Source organism: Bos indicus x Bos taurus, chromosome 17 (genome assembly GCF_003369695.1).
Source record: "Bos indicus x Bos taurus breed Angus x Brahman F1 hybrid chromosome 17, Bos_hybrid_MaternalHap_v2.0, whole genome shotgun sequence".
Classification (NCBI taxonomy): Eukaryota; Metazoa; Chordata; class Mammalia; order Artiodactyla; family Bovidae; genus Bos; species Bos indicus x Bos taurus.
In genome coordinates this window covers 20,085,642-20,102,616 of record NC_040092.1, presented here as the reverse complement: position 1 = coordinate 20,102,616, position 16,975 = coordinate 20,085,642, and the positions used below count along the sequence as shown (strand labels likewise).

Here is a 16,975-nt window from a genome sequence, read left to right as displayed (position 1 = left end):
GTATTGGAGTTTCAGCTTCAGCATCAGTCCTTGCAATGAATATTTAGGACTGCTTTCCTTTAGGATGGACTGGTTGGATGTTCTTGCAGTCTAAGGGACTCTCAAGAGTCTTCTCCGTAACACCACAGTTTAAAAGCATCAATTCTTCAGCACTCAGCTTTCTTTATAGTTCAGCTCTTACATCCATACATGACTCCTGGAAAAATCATAGCTTTGACTAGATGGACCTTTGTTGGCAAAGTAATGTCTCTGTTTTTTAATATGCTGTCTGCTGCTGCTGCTAAGTCACTTCAGTCGTCTCTGTGTGACCCCAGAGACGTCAGCCCACCAGGCTCCCCCGTCCCTGGGATTCTCCAGGCAAGAACACTGGAGTGGGTTGCCATTTCCTTCTCCAATGCATGGAAGTGAAAAGTGAAAGTGACGTCGCTCAGTCATGTCTGACTCCTAGCGACCCCGTGGACTGCAGCCCACCAGGTTCCTCTGTCCATGGGATTTTCTAGGCAAGAGTACTGGAGTGGGTTGCCATTGCCTTCTCCGAATATGCTGTCTAGGTTGGTCATAAAATAACAGTAAAACCTGTATCAGTGCATTTATATGAAGTTCTAGAACAGGCAAAACTATTCTCTAATGATAAAAGTCAAATCAGTAGTTGCCTAGGGTGGAGGTAGGGAAAGATTCACTCCAAAGACCATGAGGGAACTTTCTGGGGTGATGGAGATGTTCTATATCTTGAGAGGGATGTTGGTGGTGGTTGTTCAGTAGCTAAGTTGGTTCCAATTCTTTTTTGACCCCATGGACTGTAGCCCGCCAGGATCCTCTGTCCACGGGATTTCCCAGGCAGGGATGCTAGAGTGGGTTGCCATTTCCTCCTCCAGGGGATCTTCCCAACCCAGGGATTGAACCCACGTCTCTTGCTTGGCAGGCAGATTCTTTACCACTGAGTCTAGTGTTTCCCAGGTGACACTAGTGGTCAAGAACTCACCTACCAATGCAGGAGACATAAGAGATGTGGGTTTGATCCCAGGGTTGGGAAGATCCCCTAAAGAAGGGACTGGCAACCCTCCAACATTCTTATCTGAAGAATCTCATGGGCAGAGGAGCCTAGTGGGCTGTAGTCCAGTGGGTCACAAAGAGTTGGACACGACTGAAGCAACTTCGCACACATGCACGCCTGCATGTAGGCATTAAGGGCTTTCCTGGTGGCTCAGTGGTTAAGAATCTGCCTACCAATGCAGGAGACGCAGGTTCAATCCCTGGTCCAGGAAGATCCCACATGCTGCAGAGCAACCCAGCCTGTGCACCGCAGCTACTTAGCCTGTGCATAGGGCTCGTGCTCTGCAACAAGAGCAACCACTGCGACGTGGAGCCCACGCACTGTAGCCAGAGTAGCCCCCGCTCACCAAAACTGGAGAAAGCCCCAGGTGCAGCGATGAAGACCCAGCGCAGCCGTAAATAAATAAATAAATGATGAAAAAAAAAGAGGTATTTCAGGGATTTCCCTAGTGGTCCAGTGGTAAGAATCCGTCTTCCATAGCCTGAATGGGAGGGGAGTTTTGGGGGGAAATGGATACATGTATATGTATGACTGAGTCCCTTCCCTGTTCACCTCAAATTATCACAACATTGTTAATCAGCTATACCCCAATACAAAGTAAAAAAGTTAAAAAAAAAAATCTGTGGGATTTTGGTGAACTAAAATCCCACAGACAGAAGGGCACCTGAGCTCTTACGCCACAACTGGAGAGAAGCCGGGGCGCTGAAATGAAAGATCCCGTCTGTTACGCAAAGATCCTGCCTGCTGCAACTAAGACATGGTGCGGCCAAAAATAAATTAAAAAAAATTTTTAACAAATGGTATTTCAATGTCTTGCAGATCTTTCTAATTTTATTTTGTCAGGGATACAAAAAAGTTTAACTCAATGGCTTTCAAGTATCTTGAACTATGTCCACAGCACATCCAACTAATGGACCTGGAATCTTATAGCACCCATCTCAAGCTTGTATTTTACAGACTGGGAAACTGGGACTCAAGTGTCCTGATTTCAAGTTCAATGTTCTTTTCACTATTTATGTCAGGCTATAAAATCTACAAAGCAACTTATATCACTGCTACTGCAATGTTCCTGTGCTCAGAGAAAGCGTTTAGAATTAATGTGTGACACACTCCTCAAAGAAGGATAGATTTAGAAAATGACTACTTTGCAATCCCTAATGAAACAACAGATCTAAAGCACAACAATCAAGAAACACGAAAGTCATTAAGTGAACTTTAGGGAAACTCTATAATAAAAAAGCTTAGGCTGACAATCTCCCCATTAAGTCTGACATCCAAACGTGGGGCAACCAGACAGGAGGATCCCCCGATACGACGCACCAGGCAGCAGACTGGGTGTCACCATGAGGGCGTGGCGCCAAAGCAACAAAAAGAACCCAAACTGACCCCAAGTCTAAACAAGTCACTGGAGAGAAATACTAGCTTACAGGAATCTGGAGGCGAGAGGTATGTGTGACGCAACAGCGAGGATGGAGCCATCCAGCCTATCTCAGTCTCTGGGCAAATCTACGGGACAATGACCCAGTGCTTCTCCCACAGATAAGTGGCATCAAAAGACAAAGACAGAAGGGACTTCTCTGGCGGTCTAGTGGCTAAGACTCTACACTCAATGGAGGGGGCCCAGGTTCGATCTCTGGTTGAGGAACTAAAGACCCAGCACAGTCAAACGAATAAATATTTTTTAAAAAATGAAACACAAGAGAAAGAAGAGAGGAGGAAGGAAGGAGAGAGGGAGGAAAGGAAGGAGAAGGAACTGTTAGTGATGAAGAGAGACCTTAGGGATTCACTGAAGTGCAAAATATGGACCTTGATTGAGTATTAATTTGAACAAATAGTAAAAATACACTTTTGAGACAAACAGGGAGACCTTAAGGTGGTGTAGTCATTAGACAATATTAAAAAGTTACTGTGAATTTGGCTGGGTCTAATAAAAGTCCTTATCTGTTAGAGCTACAGAATGAAGTACATATGCGTGAAAAGACATGATGTCTGTTGTTTTTGCTAAGTCATGTTCAACTCTGTGTGACCCCATGGATTGTAGCTACCCGCCAGGCTCCTCTGTCCATGGGATTTTCCAGGCAAGAATACTAGAGTGGCTTGCCATTTCCTACTCCAGGGGATCTTCCTGACCTAGGGATTGAATGCAAGATGCAAGATGTCTCTTGCATCTCCTGCATTGGCAGGTGGATTCTTTACCACTGAGCCACCAGAGAAACCTGACATTATGTCTAGGGTTTGCTTTAAAATGTTTCAGGAAAAAACAGGACCGATGGGGGAAGATGAAACAAAGGCGGCAGAAAGCTGATGGTTACTGGAACTCTGGGATTAGAAGTAGTCTTTCTACATCTGTACTTGAAATTTTCTATAATAAAATGTCTTTTAAAAATCCCCCAGAATGTACGTGCATGTGCCCAGGTAATTGGAAAGAGGAAGTCTGGGTGTGGTGACATCTGTGGCAACATTCTGTTCCTCCTTAAACCCAGGCTGCTAACCCCTTCCCCCAGACACGAAGACACCATCATTCTAACAGAAAGTGACGTTCGCACACAATGACGGAAAATGTTCAGATACTACAGGTGGGGTCAAAAGAAAAGGAAGCACGTACACTTTTGCTGGTGCTGAGATTCTCAGAGCTGATGGGAAGCAGGGTGCTCAGCTCCAGGTCCGTGACCATCTGACGGGATTCTGCCAGCAAACGCTGAAGCTTGCTCGTGGGAGAAAAATCATCCTGGGAACACAACACAGTTCAAGCACTGATGAAATCAAGAAACGCTTTCCACCGTTTATGTCTACAAGAACAATCTAACAGACACGAACATCAACTATTCATGACTAGTTCTTTGACTTTAGGTGTTTGTTACATGCCAAAGCAGAACACTAAATACTAAAAGAACCAAATCTCAGTTCTTTCTTAAAACCTATTTGACCAGATAATTTGACTTCAACAGAACTTACTACAACTAATTAAGTAACACCCATGTGATAAAAGAATCGTAGGCATTGTTTACCTCTCTTAAATCAACTTGTCAAGGGTGTAATTATCAAGTCAAAACACTTACAAAATGCAACTTTAACACTTAAGGCTTGCTAGCTTTTAAATTGTTTAATTTTTTATTTTTTGGTCACACCATAGAGCATGTAGGTTAGATCCCTGACCAGGGATCAAACCTAGGTCCTTTGCATTGGGAGCACAGAGTCTTAACCACTGGACTGCCAGGGAAGTCCTCTGTTAGCTTTCAAAAATATGTGGAAATATACCTTAGTTTGTTCATTCTTGTTTAATTTTCTACTTTGTGTTAAAAGTTTTTCACAGTATATAACGTATGTACAACCTGTGAGTTTTCCATAGTAAACACACAACTAACTATATACAATTAACATCTGGTGAGTTCTGGCACATGTACACACCCATGAAACCATTCCCATGATGAATGCAGGTCACATTTGCCATGCCTGTGTCCCTGGGGAAATCCTGCCTCTCAGAGTCCCTCCTTCCCATTCCCAGACAACTACTGATCTGCTTTCTCTCACAGGAGATTAGTTTGCATCTTCTAGAATTTTGTATAAATGCATTACATACTCTTGTCTGTCTGGCTTCTTATCTCAGCATAATTATCTTGGGGTACACCCATGCTGTATGTGTATAAATAGTTCATTCCTTTTTATTGCTGAGAAGTACTCCATTGTATGGATAAACCACCCTCTGTAGCATACTCAGGCTGTTCCCAGTTTTGTTTAACTAGTGAAAATAAAGCTGCTTGAATATTTATGTGGACATATGTTTCCATTTCTCCAGGAGTAGAATAGCTGGGTCATATGGTAGGTGTATTTTTAACTTTTTTTTTTAAGCAGTTATTTTAATAGAAAGTACCCAAGTGTTTTCCAAAGTGGCTCTGCCATTTACATTCCCGCCATCAGTGAATGCACAGCCCAGATGCTCCTGATTCTAGTCAACACTTAGGACCATCAATTCATAACAAAGAGAACCAACACTCATCAAAACACACATTAGCGGCCAAGCCCTACGACATCCCCTTGAAACCAAGGAACTGTGATGCTGTGTGTGTGTGTTAGTGGCTCAGTCGTGTCTGACTCTTTGCAACCCCATGGACTGCAGCCCACCAGGCTTGTGTGTCCATGAGGTTTTCCAGGCAAGGATACTGGAGTGGCTTGCCATTTCCTTCTGCAATGGATCTTCCCAACTCAGGGATCAAACCCAGGTCTCCTGCATAGGAGGCAGATGCTTTATCATCTGAGCTATGAAGGAAGCCCCAACTGTGATGCTTTAATTATATATTTGTAGGTGAAGAAATTGAGGCTCAAAGAAGTTAAATAACTGTACTAAGGTCACTGAGCTAAGACAAAGCAAACTGGGGATTTGAACTCAGATCAGATGCTTTCAAGGCCAGATATCTTCCCAAAATAACCCCCAAAATGACTAAGTTTACTTGAACTAATTTTCTTTATGATACAGCTGCGATCAGAAGCCTGTTCATGATAAAGACACTGGCTCATCCACAACAGTGAGTGTAGAAACAACCCCAGGGCTTCCCAGGTGGCTCAGTCATGAAGAATCAGCCTGCCAATCCAGGAGCGCAGGAAAAGTGGACTCCATCCCTGGGTGGGAAAGATCCCCTGGAGTAGGAAATGGTAGCCCAGTCCAGTATTCTTGCCTGGAGAATTCCATGGACAGAGGAGCTTGGTGAACTACAGTCCATGGAGTCGAAAAGAGTCGGACACGACTGAGCAACTAAACACACACCCACACGGAAATAATCTCACTGTCTGCATGTCGGGGTGTGAACAGACAGACTGCGGTGTATTCGGTCACTGGACAGCACACTGAGCAACCATCAGAATGAAGAGGCCAGGTCCACAATGTCAACACTGATGAGGGTCACCAAATACTGACAGCTGGAAAATCACACTGCAAAAGACATTTGTGTACATTTTAAACAAAGAGTCTATGCCCCAACCAGTAACACTGAAGAAGCTGAAGTTGAACGGTTCTATGAAGACCTACAAGACCTTTTAGAACTAACACCCAAAAATGATGTCCTTTTCATTATAGGGGACTGGAATGAAAAAGTAGGAAGTCAAGAAACACCTGGAGGAACAGGCAAATTTGGCCTTGGAATACGGAATGAAGCAGGGCAGACTAATAGAACTTTGCCAAGAAAATGCACTGGTCATAGCAAACACCTTCTTCCAACAACACAAGAGAAGACTCTACACATGGACATCACCAGATGGTCAATACCACAATCAGACTGATTATGTTCTTTGCAGCCAAAGATGGAAAAGCTCTATACAGTCAACAAAAACAAGACCGGGAGCTGACTGTGGCTCAGATCATGAATTCCTTATTACCAAATTCAGACTTAAATTGAAGAAAGTAGGGAAAACCACTAGACCATTCAGGTATGACCTAAATCAAATCCCTTATGATTATACAGTGGAAGTGAGAAATAGATTTAAGGGCCTAGATCTGATAGATAGAGTGCCTGATAAACTGTGGAATGAGGTTCGTGACATTGTACAGGAGACAGGGATCAAGACCATTCCCATGGAAAAGAAATGCAAAAAAGCAAAATGGCTGTCTGGGGAGGCCTTACAAATAGCTGTGAAAAGAAGAGAAGCGAAAAGCAAAGGAGAAAAGGAAAGATATAAGCATCTGAATGCAGAGTTCCAAAGAATAGAAGAAGAGATAAGAAAGCCTTCCTCAGCGATCAGTGCAAAGAAATAGAGGAAAACAACAGAATGGGAAAGACTAGAGATCTCTTCAAGAAAATTAGAGATACCAAGGAAACATTTCACGCAAAGATGGGCTCGATAAAGGACAGAAATGGTATGGACCTAACAGAAGCAGAAGATATTAAGAAGAGGTGGCAAGAATACACAGAAGAACTGTACAAAAAAGATCTTCAGGACCCAGATAATCACGATGATGTGATCACTGACCTAGAGCCACACATCCTGGAACGTGAAGTCAAGTGGGCCTTAGAAAGCATCACTACGAACAAAGCTAGTGGAGGTGATGGAATTCCAGTGGAGCTATTTCAAATCCTGAAAGATGATGCTGTGAAAGTGCTGCACTCAATATGCCAGCAAATTTGGAAAACTCAGCAGTGGCCACAGGACTGGAAAAGGTCAGTTTTCATTCCAATCCCAAAGAAAGGCAATGCCAAAGAATGCTCAAACTACTGCACAATTGCACTCATTTCACATGCAAGTAAAGTAATGCTCAAAATTCTCCAAGCCAGGCTTCAGCAATACGTGAACCGTGAACTTCCTAATGTTCAAGCTGGTTTTAGAAAAGGCAGAGGAACCAGAGATCAAATTGCCAACATCCACTGGATCATCGAAAAAGCAAGAGAGTTCCAGAAAAACATCTATTTCTGGTTTCTTGACTATGCCAAAGCCTTTGACTGTGTGGATCACAATAAAGTGTGGAAAATTCTGAAAGAGATGGGAATACCAGACCACCTGACCTGCCTCTTGAGAAATCTGTATGCAGGTCAGGGAGCAACAGTTAGAACTGGACACTGAACACCAGACTGGTTCCAAAGAGGAAAAGGAGTACGTCAAGGCTGTATATTGTCACCCTGCTTATTTAACTTCTATGCAGAGTACATCATGAGAAACGCTAGGCTGGAAGAAGCACAAGCTGGAATCAAGATTGCCGGGAGAAATCTCAATAACCTCAGATATGCAGATGACACCACCCTTAAGGCAGAAAGTGAAGAGTAACTAAAAAGCCTCTTGATGAAAAAGTAAAAGTGGAGAGCGAAAAAGTTGGCTTAAAGCTCAACATTCAGAAAACGAAGATCATGGCATCCGGTCCCATCACTTCATGGGAAATAGATGGGGAAACAGTGGAAACAGTGTCAGACTTTATCTTTTTGGGGCTCCAAAATCACTGCAGATAGTGACTGCAGCCATGAAATTAAAAGACGCTTACTCCTTGGAAGGAAAGTTATGACCAACCTAGATAGTATATTCAAAAGCAGATACATTACTTTGCCAACAAAGGTCCGTCTAGTCAAGGCTATGGTTTTTCCTGTGGTCATGTATGGATGTGAGAGTTGGACTGTGAAGAAGGCTGAGCGCCGAAGAATTGATGCTTTTGAACTGTGGTGTTGGAGAAGCCTCTTGAGAGTCCCTTGGTCTGCAAGGAGATCCAAGCAGTCCATTCTGAAGGAGATCAGCCCTGGGATTTCTTTGGAAGGAATGATGCTAAAGCTGAAACTCCAGTATTTTGGCCACCTCATGCGAAGAGTTGACTCATTGGAAAAGACTCTGATGCTGGGAGGGATTGGGGGCAGGAGGAGAAGGGGACACCAGAGGATGAGATGGCTGGATGGCATCACTGACTCGATGGACGTGGGTCTGAGTGAACTCCGGGAGTTGGTGATGGACAGGGAGGCCTGGCGTGCTGCGATTCATGGGGTCGCAAAGAGTTGGACACGACTGAGCGACTGAACTGAACTGAACAGTATGTGATGTTTAAGTGTACACTTTTACAAAAAACATAAAAGCATAAAAACAATGTGGACACAACTTCATGGTAGTGGTTGACTGGTGGCAGGGGGTGGACGGGGCAGAATGACACACGGGGTTTACTCTTTATCTGTAACATTCTATTTCTTTAACCTTGAAAAATACAGCAAATACAGCAAAATGTAAACATGTTAAATCTGAATGTAGGTACACAGTTGCTTCTTGTACTCTTCATTTTGTGTCTTTAAGCTATTTACTAAAAATAGATACAGCAATCACTTGGAGGGCCTGAGGGACATTTTGCCTGAAGCTAACCTACAGTATGTTTAAAGAAAACAGAAGGGAAATAAGTATGACTTCAGTTCAATAATGCAGGTAAAGTCCTATGGTTAAAATAAAACCTGAAGAACAGCCAAAATTAAGCACGCTAACATAAGCATGCTAACAATATTGCTACAGGAGAATTAAAAGTGTACTGGGGAGAAATCGTGCTTGAATAAGCTGGGTATTTCTTTCTTTCTTTAAAGATTTTTTTTAAAAATATGGACCATTTTAAAAGTCTTTATTGAATTTGTTAAAATATTCTTCTTTTGTTCTTTGTTTTTTGGCCATGAGGCATGTGGGGTCTTAGCTCCCCGACCAGGGATCAAGCCCACAGTCCCCTGCATCGGAAGGCTAAGTCCCAACCACTGGACTGCCAGAAAAGTCCCTAAGCTGAGTATTTCTAAGCGAAATACAAACCTTTTCACTGGGCAGGGCTGCGTCTTTGTTGACTAACAAAATCTTAGATGAGTTCTTTTTAGCCGAAGAGGATTCTGTCTCTATCAACTTCTCATCCTCTCTTAAGGCAGATTTTGAAGAATCCAAACAGTGGGACTGCTGGATGGCGATCAGCTCACTGTGAATAATAAAACCAAACAAAAACAGGCATCTTGAAACAATAACAAACATATGACACCAATACTCATACAGAAAAGCATCTCAACAGGACAAAAAGAGAGATTTTTCCTTTTTCATGAAGAAGCTGAAGTTTGAATAGAATGTATAGATTCGAATAGAATATTTATATAGGATATTATAAATTAATGCACACCCTTCACAGCAAGAAAACAAAGTTCTTTGTTAAAGGGTAACTACAGAAGAGAGAATTGTCCTCCTCTCTACACCTTCTGGAAAAAACAGCAAAGAAAAGAAGGTTTGAGGGATAGGATCATCCAAGAGAGACAGGGGAAAGAAATGAATACAGTATAAGGTTAAACGTGTAGATTTTAGGTTTTCAGCGTGAGATTGATTTTTGCTAATAGTTTTTTAAAAGTTCTTTTCTGAAAGTTGAATGGCACTGTTATGGGTCCTTAATTCTTCTACAGGATCTCAGTAATTAGAGAACAGACACATGTAGCTAAGTTTCTGGGCAGGTTATTAAAGTCTGGGCTCAAAGCAGAGAGCCTGGAAACAGGCCCTGGAAACCTCCTTCTCCCACGGACCTTCTGGATCAGTCAGGGCAGCTGCTATGGCTTCTCTGTCCACAGATACACCCCTGGCTGTCAAATGGAATGGAGGTATAAATGTGAAGAACATTTTGGTCAGATGATGAAGTGTGCACACAAGTTCTTATAATCTAAGGAAGAATGGGAAAACATGATTATCTTTTCTACTTAATCATGCATTTGTCATGCGATGCCTTGGCATGTGCCTCTGCTGGAAGAACAAGAAGTCACTTGAATTATTTCAAGCCAGGGAGGTCAAAAGGGCCTGGAAAGAAAACTCAGAAGTTGCTTTGGAATTTCTTTCATGCCTTAAATTTAATATATGTCCACTGTACTCTTAAAACTGTCTAACACAAAATTTTTCCCTTAATATATGCGTGTTTTTGTTCAGTAGTGAAAAACAGGAAGTTGTGTCCTACTGGGATTTGTGATTACTTAAGGCAATCTTTTATTAAAACCAAATATGAACAGGTAACATTTAGTGTAACAACCAATTTTTTAAAAAGCTTTTGCAACTGACAGAATCAGTATATGATTTTTAAATGACTCAGGCTTCTAAACAGGCCAAATGAAAACCCAAACAATGAAAATCCCCAAAAGGAATTTTTAACTATAAAGTCCTATGAAAGGCAATGTGATGATTCAGATAAGGCTCTCAATAGAGAAACTTTATTCTTTCTATAATTTAAGGTCAAAGAGCAAGGTTTTCTTTAAAAATAGCACAAGTTAGGATAGTGCCCCACAACTACCTACAGGATTCAGCAACGGACAGTGGGATGAGCCTGAAAGGGCAGCATTTGCTAACAACTAAGAAGAAGGCTGAGTGCCGAAGAATTGATGCTTTTGAACTGTGGTGTTGGAGAAGACTCTTGAGAGTCCCTTGGACTGCAAGGAGATCCAACCAGTCCATTCTAAAGGAGATCAGCCCTGGGATTTCTTTGGAGGGAATGATGCTGAAGCTGAAACTCCAGTATTTTGGCCACCTCATGCGAAGAGTTGACTCATTGGAAAAGACTCTGATGCTGGGAGGGATTGGGGGCAGGAGGAGAAGGGGACGCCAGAGGATGAGATGGCTGGATCGCATCACTGACTCGATGGACGTGAGTCTGAGTGAACTCCGGGAGTTGGTGATGGACAGGGAGGCCTGGCGTGCTGCGATTCACGGGGTCGCAAAGAGTCAGACACGACTGAGCGACTGAACTGAACTGAATGCATTTTCTTCTCTTAAACAAAATAAAAAATACAGTCAGATAGAAATGGTCAAAAGGCACAAACTTACAGTTATAAGAACTAGAGATTTCACATACAGTAGGATTAATAACATTTACACTGCTGTAGGCTATATACGAAAATTGCTGAGAAGGTAAATCCTAAGGGTTCTCATCACAAGGAAACAATAATTTTTTTTTCTTTTGTATCTATATGAGATGATGGCCATTCACTAAACTTACTGTGCTCATCATTTCCTGATGTACTTAAATCGTTACGGCAAACACCTTAAATTTAGACGGTGTTCCACATCAGTTATATCTCAATAAAACTGAAAGAAAAAGGCCAATAACTGTTACCAGCTTGTTAAATACAAATATTCTTTCTCCTGCATGATTTTGAAAAGTAAGAAAGTTTGGGAGATGTAAACTGAACACAAAGGCCAAAGCAGTCGGATGTATCAATAAGCCAATGCAGGCCAGGAGAATGTCTTATCTGGGGTCTAGGGAATGTAATCTGGACATGAAAGAAACAGCTTATCGATTCAAAAGGATCCAGGCTGAGAATGCCCCAGAGCAGCATTCTACTCTGTGAAGTGACCTCCCCGTTTGTTTTAAAATAAAACATGTTTGCTCAGCTCATGACAACTGGCTGTGTTGTTAAGCAAAACCTTTGCCTCAGATGCTGTCCTAGGCACAAATTCTCACTGGAATCAAGTCTCTGTGCAACCAAAAACTCAACAGCCTGTGCTGTGATGAAAAGAGGAAGTGGTGTGTCAAACGCAATGTCTGTTGCAAACGCTGCTTGCATTTCACAGCTGGCATGAAGTGGCTCCTGCAGGCCTTTTCTATTTCTAAACTCAGTAAGTAGGCTCCCTGGGCTTCCCCGGTGGCTCGGCGGTAAAGAATCCACGTGAAAATGCAGAGACGTGGGTTCAATCCCTGGGTCAGGGAGATCCCCTAGAGGAGGAAATGGCAACCCACTCTAGTATTCTTGCTGGAAGAATCCCATGGACAGAGGTACCCAGCGGGCTACACTCCATGGGGTGCAAAAGAGTTGGATACAACTTAGCAACTGAACCACACCACCAAGTAGGCTCCCTGGGTGTTTACAAACGTGAAACGAGACTGACCTTGTCGAAGAGTTGTACTTGGTCCCGCTGGCGCTTTCTGAACAAGTGCACACAGATTTGTGGCGCACGACCCTCTGCACTTTGGAAGGCTTGAAGATGCTCATCCACTCCACGTCAGACATGTGGCCCGGCGCTTCGATTACGAAGTTACTCGGGTGGCAGCACTTGGACTCCCACATGTCGCTTTCATCCACACAGGCTTCATTTCTGTGGCAACAGGAGACTCCAGGCCTTTCCAGGTGGTCCTGATAGTCGACATCCAGCTTTTCTGGCTGCTTTGAATCAGAACAGCTGGCCAGGCCCAGGTAAACGTTGACGTCATGCCATTTATCATCAGATACAGATGTTGATGTTTCTGAGGGTTGCTTCTCTTCGTTCTGAATCCCAATTCCATTCCCTTTGTGTGATCTTGCGTGGATCTTGCAAAATGTACTTTTGTTTTCGGGTTCAATCTGGATTTTTCCTCCCAGAGACCAAGACTTTTGTTTCTCCACTAAGTCTTTTGCAAATAGAGATGAGATAGCAATTACACTTTTTCCCCCAAATGAAGTATTAACCTGTAGTTTCTTCTCTTTGCATACATCACAAGAGCTCTTGTCTGACCTAGTTTGCTGAACCAACGTGGTCTCAAATTTTTGGTCCTTAACCAGTGACTTCTGATTTTTCTCCCTCTTAAAATCGACTTTTAGGTGGTTATTTTCAAGGTCTGATAAACACATGTCTCTGCTATGGTGGCATTACAAAAAACGGGAAGTTATAAGATACACTTGATACTATCATTCTAAATATTTCACTCAAACCTCATCAGTTGAGCTAAACCCTAATAAGACCCATTTGTCTCAGTTGAAAATAGAAGGTAGGAATTTTATATTCTTTGGAGCCCAGTTTTAGCCCAGCCTCCTCCAGGAAGTCTTTCTGATCACCAAGCCCACATGCCCACTCCCCCATGTCCCATCCTTAAGGTCTACTATACATATGTCCATACTGCAAATCACTATCTTACTGCATAGATGATCTAATTCATCAGAGAGACTCTCCTATTACAACTGTAAGGCTCGCTGTTTCAGACACACGAATGTCCTGTCTAAAGATGCTTAAGGGTGTTTTTCACATATGAAGCCATTTTTAATCCCCCTAGCACCTAGGACGGTCGTTAATACACACTCAGTGTTCTGTAAATACTTGTTGACTGACCTGTTATTTCTTTTCCTAATTCTATTAGTTTCACAGTAAACAGAGCTAAAGCCAGAACTGAAAGGCAATGGGGATTCAAGGTACAGAGATAAACTGGACAGTGCCAAATGTGTGCACCATACTGTATTCTGACATCCCACTTATCTGCTACACCTATGTAGCTATGTACCGAAAACCAGTCTAAAGTAAAAATGACACATGTGCATAAAATAAAACTCACTGTGACAAACCTTTTACTACAAGGTTAAAATTCTCATGTCACATGTGTTCAGGTGTTCTAATCTATATGATTCTGATTCTCCTTCTAGAATAGGAAAGGCCGCTTTATGTTCTTAAAGAATAACTTCAATCGTCTAGCCCAGGTGCCTCCCAGAGGAAATGAAGTACAAAAAGGAAAGAGAGACAACTGGTTAGGGGCTTCTGCCTGCTGGAGATCGCCGGCTTGGTCTGATGTTTATTAGTAGCAGCTGCAGATGCTGGGATACAGAGCCATGGTGTTAGAATCCCCAGTAAAAGACCCGAAGAAAAGCACAGCGAATGCAGCAAAGTGTGGGGTGAGTTCCCAGTCTTCCTGTCTGCAGCAAAACCCTGCAACTCCTGACCACTCCCGACCCCGAACGCCAGCCTCCTAGGGAAAGGAGCATGCCACTGGGCCCAGCTTCTGCCCTTATGTGGAGAAATGGGAGTTCCCCGAATGCCCCCTCCTTTCCACCACTCCCTTACTATTTTGGCTGGATATGTGGACTAAACTGAACTGTGGGACAGTTGTATGCTTGTTAAATTAAACCACTCTTCATATGTTTATGTTTTACTTTTACAGAAACCAATTTAATTCACATACTGCCTGTTATAGGTAAGAGCAGATATCTTCTTCCATTAATAAGGAAAATGGAAAAATCAAGCTGAGAGCAGAGGTCACCCTCAGCTGAACTTCTACTGCAGTTATTTCTACCATTCTTTGATGTTCTTTCTTTTAGATAAGCATAATACCCAGTATATCTTTATTCTCTCTATTCCTAGCCCAGTGCCTAAAATACTGAGAGTTCTGAATAAATGATTCATCTCTGTAATGTCTACTTTACCTCAAAGCCTTCTATACAACACACACACACAAATAATGTATTTAATGAAATTTATCAAATAGTTTAATTAGGATCATGCCTAAATTCTAAATCTAGTCTCACTACAACCCAGGATTAAAATGATAATTATTAGCTCACATATATTTTTTCCCATTTACTCCCTGCTATCTAGGGAATAGTAGTAAGTACTGACCCATAGTAGGTACTTAACAAATATTGATGAATGATGGAAATAAATACAATATCATATTAATGGCATCTTACTAAGGTTACCTGGATTCCATGCCCTTTGATTCCTCCATCTTTGAGTCATATATCTGTATTAATTCCTGAGAATTTTCCACATTGAAATTAAGAAACTGCAGATCACGCTGTTGTTTTACGTAAATCTGCCGTAGATATTGATAAATCAATACAAAGTGTAACGACAAAGCTAAAGCAAGCCAACAATTGGGTGTTTCAGACGCTAAAACGTATCAGACAGTGGCTAAAGACATATGCTGAATATGTTTGCTTTCCTTTTTCCTATGTTAGCACCAAGATTTGTTAGTATAACCAGTCTCCTTTACTATAAGCAAGACTCTATCTGCGAGGTTAATACGATTGATACACCTTTAAAGTAGTCAGGATTCCAGAAGCACCATAAACAAAATCACCAGGCATACACTTTTCCTAATTTGATGTCTGTTTATAAATGTTTCCCACTTAATAGTGAAGAGTGAGTGGGGACGTACCTGTCTCAGATTATGCAGCTCTGCATTCATGCGTTCTTGCTTTGACTTTGCGATATCAAGTAGCTCATCTTTCCTTTTTTCTCTCTCTGCTATTTAAGAACAAATATTATTAAAACATTTTTCACCAGCCACATCAATACACACCTCTTCATTTCTGACAACTGAATGTGCACATGGCTAACAATTTTTTTTCACACTCGTTTCTGAATTTTAAAATTGCAAAATGGATGTCCAGGAAGAAGTTTAATCTGTGATTCTAACTAAATTTGAAAACTTTTGCAATATAATTAATGCTAAGTCAAAAAAGTATTCCAAACTGTACAAACTCTATGATCAAATGACGTGTGTGTCTGTATGTACATATGCATCGAAAAAGGCTGAGGGCAAGCACACTGAAATATCAAAATAAGTTATTTTTAGATGTAAAGATTAAAGAAAATTATTTTCCTTTTTTTGGGGGGAGGGGATGAGTTCTAAATCTCTAAAATTTAATACTTTATTCTTTACTTATTTATTCACATTACACAGGTAACTTGTAAATGCATTTTCCTTATAAAAATCCAAACAACATATTACTTTTATCAACATAAAAAAAAAACTAACATTACAAGGGGAAAAAAAAATCACTGTTTTCTTCAGTATGTAAGTCAATCTGATATAATCTCACAATCAGGCTATTCCTATGTGATCTTGCAAACCAAAGACTTAGGATACTTGAACCTATGAGGTGACCCCATAGGTAGATAAACTTGTCTTTCCATTTTAATGAAAGCCCAGGACTCCTTTACAGACTTTCTATTTCTTGAGAACTCTTTTTACCTGATAGGTAAGTAAGATTCAGAATTGTCTTGAATATACACTTGAATATTACACTCAATTTCCTAGCTCAGAAAGAAAAAGAGGTATTTTTTAAAATATTCATTCTTTTATAAAGACCATAAATATTCTGCTGAAATGGGGACACTTCATTATTACTAGAGTTGGAGTATCAGTCAGTCAGTTCAGTCGCTCAGTCATGTCCAACTCTTTGTGACCCCATGAATCGCAGCACACCAGGCCTCCCTGTCCCTCACCAACTCCCAGAGTTCCCTCAGACTCACGTCCATCGAGTCAGTGATGCCATCCAGCCATCTCATCCTCTGGTGTCCCCTTCTCCTCCTGCCCCCCAATCCCTCCCAGCATCAGAGTCTTTTCCAATGAGTCAACTCTTCGCATGAGGTGGCCAAAGTACTGGAGTTTCAGCTTCAGCATCATTCCCTCCAAAGAAATCCCAGGGCTGATCTCCTTCAAAATGGACTGGTTGGATCTCCTTGCAGTCCAAGGGACTCTCAAGAGTCTTCTCCAACACCACAGTTCAAAAGCATCAATTCTTCGGCGCTCAGCCTTCTTCACAGTCCAACTCTCACATCCATACATGACCACAGGAAAAACCATAGCCTTGACTAGACGAACCTTTGTTGGCAAAGTAATGTCTCTGCTTTTCAATATGCTATCTAGGTTGGTCATAAATTTCCTTCCAAGGAGTAAGCGTCTTTTAATTTCATGGTTGCAGTCACCATCTGCAGTGATTTTGGAGCCCAAAA

General features: G+C 41.8%; 1 protein-coding gene across 5 annotated transcripts in view; it reads right to left on the bottom strand.

Annotated features, from left to right (window-relative positions):
• Positions 1 to 16,975, bottom strand: part of CCDC62 (coiled-coil domain containing 62) — a 42,206-nt gene that overhangs the window by 8,443 nt on the left and 16,788 nt on the right. For 3 of the 5 annotated variants that reach the window (XM_027566923.1, XM_027566920.1, XM_027566922.1), the window contains 5 exons: positions 15,393 to 15,481; positions 14,932 to 15,047; positions 12,383 to 13,108; positions 9,296 to 9,452; positions 3,660 to 3,782 (listed from right to left, as the gene is read on the bottom strand). In XM_027566923.1, coding sequence (XP_027422724.1) covers positions 3,660 to 3,782; positions 9,296 to 9,452; positions 12,383 to 13,108; positions 14,932 to 15,047; positions 15,393 to 15,481 — 1,211 coding nt within the window. The remainder of the gene's footprint in view (positions 1 to 3,659; positions 3,783 to 9,295; positions 9,453 to 12,382; positions 13,109 to 14,931; positions 15,048 to 15,392; positions 15,482 to 16,975) is intronic. The other 2 variants (XM_027566921.1, XM_027566924.1) reach the window with 2 other exon arrangements.